Here is an 11,207-nt window from a genome sequence, read left to right as displayed (position 1 = left end):
TTGAATGCTGAACTGTTGAAAGTCTATAAACAGCAGTCTGACATATGAGACACCATTTTCCAGGTGGGACAGGGCAGAAGCTATTGCATTGTCAGTGGATTGATTTGAGTGATAAGTGAACTGGGCAGGGTCCAATGTAGCCAGGAAACCAGCTTTAATGTGCTCACTGACCAGCCACTCAAAGAGCATTGAGATACAGAGGGATATTAGGGTTGAAGTTCAAAGTTCTCTAAAAGAGGCAAGTAGGTAGGGTGGCATATGAACATGCTTGCTGTCATCAGTCAAGGTATTGATTGTAAGGGTCAGGAAGGCATGCCACAGTTGTACAAAGTATTGGTTGTGATGCATTTAGAGCTACCCCATTAAGGGAAGGATGTGAAAGCTTTGGAAAGGATGCAGAGGAGATTGACCAAGGTGCCATGTGGATAAGAGAGTATTAGTTATAAGAAGAGTATGTACATACTTAAACTGTTTTCACTAGAACATTAAAGGCTTAGGGGATAGATACTTATAAAGTTATGAGAGGCACAGACAGGGCAGACAGAGTCTTCTTCCCAGCGGAGAAATGTCAGATATGACTTCTGCAACCTCCTGCGCGATCCCACCACCAGCCACATCTTCCCCTCCCCCCCCCCCCCCCCAATCTCGGCTTCCCACAGGGATCGCTCCCTATGCGACTCTCCTGTCCATTCATCCCCCCATCCCTCCCCACCGACCTCCCTCCGGGCACTCATCCCTGCAAACGGAAGAAGTGCTACACCTGCCCCCACACTTCTTCCCTCACCACCGTCCCAGGCCCCAGACAGTCCCTTCAGGTGAGGCACCAGTTCACCTGCGAGTCAACGGGGGTGATATACTGTATCCGGTGCTCCCGATGTGGCCATTTATACATTGGGGAGACCCGCCGCAGACTGGGAGACCACTTCGCCGAACACCGGCGCTCGGTTCTCCAGCAGTGGCGGGATCTCCCTGTGGCCACACACTTCAATTCCACAGACCACTCCCACTCCGACATGTCTGTCCATGGCCTCCTCTACCGTCAAGATGAGGCCACACGCAGGTCGATGGAGCAATACCTTATCTCCCGCCTAGGTAACCTCCTACCTGCCAGCATGAACATTCAACTCACAGACCTCCGTTGATACCCCTGCCCCCCTTACCCCCATCCCTATCTATAATTTTAGTCTGGTTCTCTTTCTCTCTTTTTTCCCCCCTCACTGTAATCTCCCCCTCAGTCCTACCTTTCTTTCTCTTTTATTTACCATAATTCTCCACCTTCTCCCAGCCCATTTCCCTCCAGCCTATCACTTCCTAGCTCTCTACTTTATCCCTCCCCCCCACTTGAGATGGACAAAGCAAAGGTGCTCAACAAGGACGTACCCCAATCAGCAGCAAGTCTCATCGATGTCGAAGAGGCCACACAGGGGTCACTGGATACAATAGATGATCCCAAGACCTGCAGGTGAGTGTTCCCTCACTTGGAAATGCTGTTTGGGGGCATAAATGGTATTGATCGATGAGGTATAGGGGTAGGTGTAGCACTTGTCTCACTTACAGGGATAAGTCCCAGGAGGAAGATAAGTTGGGATGGACTAGTGGACATGAGAGCCATGTAGAGAGTAATCCCTACATAAAATGGGGAGGTGGGAAAGATGGACAGTTGTAGAATCCTGTCAGAGATGGCAGAAGTTATGGAGAAAATGTGCAGGATTGCTCAATACAGCCCTCACTCAATGCCAGCAAGACCAAGGAGATGATTATTCGTTTGTTCCTCGTAAAGTCAGAGGTCCATGAGCCAATCCTCATTGGGGGATCAGAGGTGGAGAGATCAGCAACTTTAAATTTCTCAGCGTTGTCATTTCAGAGGATCTGTCCTGGCTCCAGCATGTAAGTGCCACTATGATGAAAACATGGGTTGTATATAGTGACATAAATGTACTTAGATAATAACATTTACTTTAAACTTTGAACTTTGAAGGAGAGGAGATTATGGAAAGTATAAACCAATTAATCTGATATCAGTACAATAAAACTCTTAATTTGGCACGTTTGGGACTATGATAGTGCAGGACTATCAAATTTTCCAAACTGTTTTAATTAGACATTACGCGGCAATATAATAGATTTCTGTGAACATAAGTTTAAAAAGAACATAGAAAGGGAACCCATTAAGTTTAAAGGAAGTGCTGAAAACCAGGCCCTGGTATTCAGCTTAGTTGTAGCATAATTAAGACGGGTGTATAAGTTTTTCAATATGAAGAATATCAAGAGATACGGGTTCATATAAGAAAGTTATTGAATGGTGGTGCTTAACTTCTGTCTCTATAAATTTCCAGAATGGCGCAGATTTTTAGCAATAATAACTCAATATAGTATCAAAAGTTTATTGAATTCAGCAGGCTTCAGACAGTAAAATTATTTCATACGGATTAATAGTACTGTTATGTTTTATAGTTTCAAAACATTGAACCAATTGGAAAAAAATGTAGAGAGTCCAGAATCCTTGTATTGGTTTTGTTTTGACTTTAAGCGAATAACACCGCATTACGTGGATAATGTGATGACGTATGCCATTCACGTACTTTTACATATAACCTGTACTGAATTATTTAAACAAACAAGACTGCTTAATCAACAGTATATTTACAATATTACTCAAATATTACTGATATGTTAAATGTGCAACAGATAAGTTTTAAATTTTATTTATTGAGAATATTGTTACTTGTGGTCATCATTATAACTTACTGATTGCCTGCACCTCTGTCTGTCCATGCCCATCTTCTCTATTGTGCCTCAGGTGTGGTTCAGGGTCTTCATTTCTGCCTCTATGGAACAGCACCAAGTTGGTTTTGGTCTCCCGCATTTCCTCCACCCTTCAGAGATCCAGTGAAGTGCTATCTTGATGATAGATTTGGCCTCTCTTCTCATCACATGCCCAATCCATCTCCAACATTTCCTTGTGATAATTGTGGCTGTGTCCTCTTGATGACCCTGAGGAGCAGAGTGTGGTTGGAGACTTTATGTTGAGGGTCTTGGTCTCAGTCTTTCTTGAACTGACTCAAGTGAAATTAGCATAAAAATTCTGGATGATCTGGACAATTTTGGAAGGGTTCCCATATGATCTGAGAACTTGGCAAAGCCCTCCCTGTGGATGCTATCAAATATCTTTTCAAAGTCCACGAAATGTACATGCAACTGCCTCTGCTTCAGTGTACTGCTCTATGATATTACACAGTGTGAATATCTGGTCGACACAGCCTCTGTTCTTCCTGAAGCCAGCTTGCTCCTTCCTCTGTAACCCGTTGGACGATGAGTTGGCGAGGATCTTGCTTGGCATTGACAAAAGTGTGATGCCACGTTAGTTGTTGCAGTCACTTAATCCTCTTTTCTCGGGGATCCACATGGTGACTCCCATTGTCCTGCCCTTGGGTGCTTGTCCCCTTTCCCAGATTAGAGTGGACAGTGGTTGCAGGATGACCGCTGCAGCTTTGGGTTCAGCTTTGACCGGTTGGGCTTTCAAATTGTCCTGTCCTGGAGCTTTGCTGGTCTTTAGTGATTTATCGGCAGCACCAGTATCTTCTCCCTCGGGTGGGTGGATCTGTGTTGATGTCAGGTCCTTCATCTAGTGGCGGTCTATTCAGTAATTCTCCAAACTACTCTGTCCATTGTGCTTGCTGCTCTTTCTCATTTGTCATCATATAAACGTTTACAAAAACTATTTCAGTTAGTATGGAATTCAAGACAGATAACAGTCCCTACTTTAGACTCAATGTTTTGATGCTTCCCCTTCTACAGAAACTCTGAGTTGGCCTTCCAGTAAAAATTCTCCTTAATTTACATTTTTGCTACAACTTTTCCACTTTCACTCAACTCATCCAAAAAGACTTCATGCACTTTGTAACACACACGAAATGCTGGAGGAACTCAGCAGGCCTGGCAGCATATATGGAGAAGAGTAAACAGTTGACGTTTCAGGCCGAGACCCTTCACCAGCCCTGATGATTTAAACCTCCGCTTCAAATATACCCAATGATGTGGCCTCCACAGTCATGTGTAGCAATTAATTCCACAGATTCACCATTCTACTCTTGTGTCGCCTCTAAAAACTGACCTTTTAATTATGCTTTTGGTTATCTCCCCTTTCTCCAGCTAATTATTACTGAGAAATGTACAAAACAATATCTATAATGACGGCAACAAAAATATGGATATATCTTGTGAAAAACCTTTTGATAAGAATATTAGACATCTATTGTCAACAAACAGCTTCATTTTAAACACAAACGTTGATTAGACCTCTCACTTAGGAGTGTGCTTTTAGTCCAAAAATATTAAGGTTACCAATTAATCATAAGGAATTGAATGGTATATTTGGCTTCAGTTACATCACATGATGGGAATTTATTTAGGGAAGATCCATTTCTATTAATGCACAATAAAATATCCATAAAACTGAAATATTTTAACAGTTGCTTGGAGCGAGGAATCCCTCATCAAACTAATTGGATGTTGGACTTCAAAATATTAATACTGTAAGCTGCTGGAAAATCCTTGTTCCGCAATTTCTACTTCTCATTAACATAATTATATCTGCAACCAGCTAGATGAGAGATTCCATTAGTGGATCAAATCTATGAACAATAAGCAGCCTTTTGTCTCTGCCACCTGGTGATCTGCTAACATTTTAAAACATAATAATAATAATCATTACTGTCAAATTATCTGATTCAGTTAAAGACTGAAGATTTCAAAAATCGATCTGGTTAATTTCAAGTCAGTAAAATAGTTTTACTTTAAAATATTTTCAATTATGTAAATTATAAACTACATATAAAATTATAAGAGTGATTTAAAAAAAATACTGATCTTCAGTCATAAACATCTGTAAGAGTCAATACAAATCCTCAGAACTTGACTTCAGAGATTGTGGCGTGTATTTCAATGTCACTCTCAACAACAGGTTTCTCAATTTTACTTTCTACTTCCAGCATCTTTTTGATTTTAGTCCTTTGAGGAAATATTTGTGAAGTAGCTCCACGCCCTCCTTTTGAGTATTCAATATATTCCACAACTCCATATAAAGTCATGCCTATTAACAGGACAATCAGTAAAATAATCAACTTGACCTTTATGCACAAAAAATTTGCATAAGCGAATGCGATCACAAATCCCACAGATTCCCACAACCGGTAGTTTGAAAATGCTGCTTCTTTGTGCTCCAGGAACAGAACTCCGTAGAGGGCTTGAAGAGAAAAAAAATTATTGTCACTTTCCAAAATTCTTCTAATTTGAGTATCATCTGTCATTCATTTTATTTTCTTCCACTTTTTTTTGCCCCACGGGCAGTCATATATAATCAGTGGCCATTTTATTAGGTACCTCCTGTACCTAATGAAGTGGACACTGAGTGTATGTTCATGGTCCTCTGATTCTTCAGATTTCGACATGTTGTGCATTCAGAGATGCTCTCCTGTTTACCATTGTTGTAATAGAACCATAGAACACCACAGCACAGGACACGCCCTTCAGCCCTCCATGTTGTGCTGACCCATATAATCCTTAAAAAAAAGTACTAAACCCACACTACCCCATAACCCTCCATTTTTCTTCCATCCATGTGCCTGTCCAAGAGGCTCTTAAATGCCCCTAATGTTTTGGCCTCCACCACCATCCCTGGCAAGTCATTCCAGGCACTCACAACCCTCTGTGTAAAAAAACTTACCCCTGATGTCTCCCCTAAACTTCCCTCCCTTAATTTTGTACATATGCTCTCTGGTGTTTGCTATTAGTGCGCTGGGAAACAGGTACTGACTATCCACCCGATCTATGCCTCTCATAATCTTATAGACCTCTATCAAGTCCCCTCTCATTCTTCTACGCTCCAACGAGAAAAGTCCCAGCTCTGCTAACCTTGCTTCATATGACTTGTTCTCCAAACCAGGCAACATCCTGGTAAATCTCCTCTGCACCCTCTCCATAGCTTCCACATCCGTGGTTATTTGAGTTACTGTTGTCTATCTGTCAACTTGAACCAGTTCTGACATTCCCCTCTGTCCTCCCTCATTAATAAGGCATTTTTGCCTATAGTACTGCCTCTGACTGGGTGTTTCTTGCACCATTCTCTGTAAAGTTTAGAGACTATTGTTTGTGAAATGCCCAGGAGATCAGCAGTGTATGAAATACTCAAACCACCCCTTCTGGCACCAACAATCATTCCCAGTCAAAGTCACTTGGATCACATTTCTTCCCCATTCTGATGTTTGGTCTGGACAACAACTGAACCTCTTGACCATGTCTGCATGCTTTTATGCATTGAGATGCTGCTGTGTGATTGGCTGATTAGATATTTGTATTAATGAGCAGGTGTACAGGTGTAGCTAATAAAGTGCCACTGAGTGTACATAAAACATGGAGGGTGATCCAGTGTAGAACACGCATTAAATTGTTCACAATCCAGTTTCATGTTTGGAAGTAGAATTCAAAGGTTAAGACAAGATGTCCAGGCCAAGTTGGCAAATTGGATCTAATATTGGCTTGGTAATAGGAGGCTGAGGATGATAAAGCAGGGTTGTTTTAATGATCAGAAACCTGTAACCAGTGGTGTACCATAGGGATCAATGCTGGGAACATTATATACTGTATGTAGGCAATTTGGATGTGAATGTAGGAGGTATGATTAGTAAGCTTGGAAACAACAGAAAATGCTAGTGTAGTTGATTGTAGGAAGAATTGTCATAAGACAGCAACCAACTACATTGGATTAAATTAAACCTGGATGTGTGGGATGATATATTTTGCGGGGTCTAGTTGGGGTAGAACGGACATAAAGAATGGTAGGACCTTGGTGTATTGAGGAACAGAGGCACCTTGGTGCACAAGCCCAAGTAGTCCTGAAGGTGGCAGTGTAGTCAGGTGGTGGAAAAGGCATGTGGGACACTGAGCAAGGCACGAAACAGAAGAACAGGCTACAACTTTATAAATCAAAAGTGGGATGACTTTATAAAGCAATGGTTAAAAAAAGCTAAACAATGAATACACCACACTTAAGTGAGATGTGATTACACAGAAGAGGGTGCAGAGGAGATCCAAAATGTTGCCAGAAATTAGAGCATTTCAGTTATGAGGTTTTTCCTTCCTGGGTTTTCCTTCGAGGGGAGGAGGCTTCAGGGCACATGATCAATGTATGCGAAATTAAGAAGGTCATAGATAGGATAGATAGTAAGAAATGTTTCTCCATAAGAGCTAGAGGGTATAGATTTAGGGAAAGGAGTGGATCTGAGGAAGTATGTTTCACCCAGAGTGGTTTTGAAATATGAAAAACACTGCCCAAGTGGGTGGAGGAGACAGGCTCTTTGACCATTCAAGAAGCATCTAGGTGAGTATTTGTATTATCATGTGCAAATCATGTGCTGATCGATAGAATTAATATAGATGGGTATTTGATGTTCCTAAGGACACGCTGGACTGAACAACTTCAGTGTGTCTGTGCTATAGCAATCTGCGTGAAAACCAAATGTTGGTTACCTGTGGATCTCAGATGAAGACCTGTAATTAATTTAGATTACTTTGTAGATATCTGTTTTCACTTTGACGCAAAAGAATCTTTTTTTCCTGCTGACCTGGTACCTAAATTGTACTGACCACACAGTAAAGGTGGAACACATTTTTATACCAAAGAATCTGACTTTAACTTAATCTTCCTTGCAATAACAGTTCTTTTTCAATATTAATCTTAATTTCATTTCTAATTTAATAACGATATTATCTTATTGATTATTACTTTTCATCATACCATTAGTTTGTGTCTGCCAGATAGCATCAGCCATTCCCCAAAGAACAGGAAACACAAAAAACACCGGTAGTTGATTTGGATGTGGTTTCCATAAAAGCAATGAAATTATTGATGCCATATTGACAAGAGTTGCTGTAACATAAAGCAAATGAAAACAGTAAGATTATTGTACAGTAATATATGTATAATAGACCTTTATATCTTAAAATTATTGAGTGTAATTATTGAAAGTTTGCATCAATTTTTGGTTTAATGTGCAACAAAACATAGTTTTCTGAAAGCTTTAGTCTGCTCCATGGGTGTTTATTTGATGAATTAATAATAATTATTGTTTCACTAACCCTTAACCTCCCCACCCATTCCTTTTAATATCATTGGTGAGATTGTTTATGGAACAACTATTACAGTACTTAAGCGATTATCAAATTGGAATTGGTTTATTGTCATATGCTGAGATACAGTGCCTATAAAAAGTATTCCGCCCCCCCCAGAAGTTTTCATGTTTTATTGTTTTACAACATTGAATTGCAGTGGATTTAATTTGGCTTTTTTGACACTGATCAACAGAAAAAGCCTTTTTCATGTCAAAGTGAAAACAGATCACTACAAAGTGATCTAAATTAATTACAAATATAAAAGACAAAATAATTGATTACATAAGTATTTACCCCCTTTAGTAATCATCACTGGCACAACCAATTGGTTTTAGAAGTCACATAATTAGCTATGTATAAAACTGTGTGCAGTCAAGGTGTTTGAATTGATTGCAGTAAAAATACACCTGTACTGGAAGGTCTAACTGCTGCCGAGTCAGTATCCTGGCCAAAACTACACCATGAAGACAAAAGACCACATGAAGCCACTCCCGTAAAATAGTTATTGAAAAATACAAGAAAATTTCCAAGTCACTGAATATCCCTTGGAGTCAATAATCAAGAAATGGAAAGAATATGGCACAGCTGTAAATCTGCCCAGAGCAGGCCATCCTCAAAAGCTGAGTGACCGTGCAAGAAAGGGACTAGTGAGGGAGGCCACCAAGAGACTTATGACAACTCTGGAGGGGTTACAAGCTTCAGTGGCTGCAATGGGAGAGACTGTGTGTACAACAACTGTTGCCCAGGTGCTTCAACAGTCGCCGCTTTATGGGAGAGTCGCAAAGAGAAAGCCACTGTTGGAAAAAAAACTCACCTTCTGTCAAACTCTAGCTGAGATTTCATGTATGTGAGTGACTCTGAAGTCAGCTGGAAGGATGTTCTAAGGTCTGATGAAACCAAAATTGAACTTTTTTGGTTAGCAGACTAAACACTATGTTTGGTGTAAGCCAAACACCGCATATCAATGAAAACACACCATCCCTACCGTGAAGCACGGTGGTGGCTGCAAGATGCTGTGGGGATGCTTCACTACAGCAGGCCCTGGAAGCTTGTGAAGGTAGAGGGTAAAATGAATGCAGCAAAATACAGGGAAATCCTGGAGGAAAACCTGATACAATCTGCAAGAGAACTGTGACTTGGGAAAAGATTTTCTTTCCAACAAGACAGACCCTAAGCAAAAAGCCAAAGCTACACAGCAATGGCTTAAAAACAACAAAGTTAATGTCCTGGAGTGGCCAAGTCAGAGTCCAGGCCTCAGTCCAATTGAGAATTCGTGGCTGAATTTGAAAAGGGCTTTCACTCACAATCCCCATTCAATCTGACAGAGCTTGAGCAGTTTTGTAAAGAAGAATGGGGAAAAATTGCAGTGTCCAGATGTGCAAAGCTGATAGAGACCTATCCACACAGACTCAAGGCTGTAATTGCTGACAAAGATGCATCTACTAAATATTGATTTGAAAGGGTTGAATACTTACAGCATGCAATCAATTATTTTGTTTTATATTTGTAATTAATTTAGATTACTTTGTAGAGATCTATTTTCACTTTGACGCAAAAGAATCTTTTTTTTTTGTTTAAAAAAAAAATTCAATCCACTGTGATTTAATGTTGTAAAACAATAAAACATGAAAACTTCTGGGGGGGGGGGGGGTTGAATGCTTCTATAGACACTGGACATTGAAAAGCTTGTCTTGCTTACTATCCATAATGATCAAATTAACAGTGCTTTGATGTAGAACTAGGTAAAGCAATAACATTGCAGAATAAAGTGTACAGCTACAGAGAAGGTGCAGTGCAGTTAAGCAATAAGGTGCAAGATCCTCATGAGGTCAACAGTCCATCTTATCATACTTAAATAGATTTTAGAAGTATGATATCTCTCCATGAAATTTTCCTTCCTACTTGCTGTACCTGCATTTTAACATTCTGTGATTTGTATCCAAGTTTTATAACCTCCTCCATCCCTGCTCTAAATTGGCCTCCACTATTTCAGTTATTTTTGTTATTTCATTATGAATACCTGCACCTTTAAATGTCCAGATCCTGCAGGTTCCCCCCTAAATCTTTATACTTCACCTTCACCTACTGAGCGGGTGAGAAGGGCTGCGGGGAAACTCAGACACGGCAAAGCATTGGGACCTCCAATGGGTCCCAAGGAACCCCAAGTGGGAACCCCTAAGTCCTGAGGGAGTGTGCCGAGCAGCCTTGTGGAGTTCTCCAGTGCATTTTCAATCTGAGTCTCAGCCTGGGAAGAGTCCCGATTGTGCGGATCATGTCTGGTCCCAGTACTCAAGAAGGACTGCCGGAAAGTCTTGAATGTCTACCGTCCAGTGGCCCTGACCTCACACATCATGAAGCCCCTAGAGAGACTGGTCCTGGCTCACCTCCGACCCCTGGTCAGATCAGCTGTCCATCCCCTGCAGTTTGCCTACCAGGAACACATTGGCGTTAACTCTGTGCCGTCATCTACCTGCTGAATAGAGCCTACTCTCATTTGGATAGCAGGACATCACAGTGAGGATCTTGTTTTTTGGTTTCTCAATGGCCTTCAATACCACCCAGCCCTCAATACTGGCAGAAAAGCTCTGTTCAATGCAGGTTGGCACTTCCACTGTATCCTGGAGAAAGCACTACCTGACTGGCAGGCCACAGGTTGTGTGGCTTCAGATCTGTGTGTCAGACATTGCTATAGGCAGCACTGGGGCCCCACAGGGACTGTATTGGCTCCCTTCCTGTTTACCCTGTATACCACGGACTTTAGATACAATATTGAGTCATGTCATCTGCAGAAATTCTCTCATGAGTGGGTGTATAAAGGGAGGACGGAGGATCAGTACAGGGCCCTGAATCATCTGCAGCTCAACATCGGTCAGACAAAGGAGATGATGGTGATGGACTTCAGGAAGAGTAAGCCAGCTTCTGCCCGTTACTATTGATGGTGAGGACATGGATGTGGTGAGGACCTACGAGTACCTGGACAAACAGACTTGAGTGAACCACCAACACAGAGGCTCTGTACAAGAAGGGCCAGAGTCGCC

At 41.4% G+C, this 11,207-nt stretch overlaps 1 protein-coding gene across 1 annotated transcript in view; it reads right to left on the bottom strand.

Moving 5' to 3' along the window:
* Positions 1-2,421: 2,421 nt before the first annotated feature.
* Positions 2,422-11,207, bottom strand: part of unc93a (unc-93 homolog A) — a 60,193-nt gene continuing 51,407 nt past the window's right edge. The window contains exons 7-8 of the mRNA XM_059986544.1: positions 7,796-7,927; positions 2,422-5,245 (exon numbers count right to left, since the gene is read on the bottom strand). Of these exons, the coding sequence (XP_059842527.1) occupies positions 4,908-5,245; positions 7,796-7,927 (470 nt within the window). The 3' untranslated portion in view covers positions 2,422-4,907. The remainder of the gene's footprint in view (positions 5,246-7,795; positions 7,928-11,207) is intronic.

The sequence above is a fragment of the Hypanus sabinus genome, chromosome 12 (genome assembly GCF_030144855.1).
Source record: "Hypanus sabinus isolate sHypSab1 chromosome 12, sHypSab1.hap1, whole genome shotgun sequence".
In the NCBI taxonomy this organism is placed as follows: Eukaryota; Metazoa; Chordata; class Chondrichthyes; order Myliobatiformes; family Dasyatidae; genus Hypanus; species Hypanus sabinus.
Note: the sequence above shows the minus strand (reverse complement) of the source record. Positions and strands in the feature narration are given on the sequence as shown.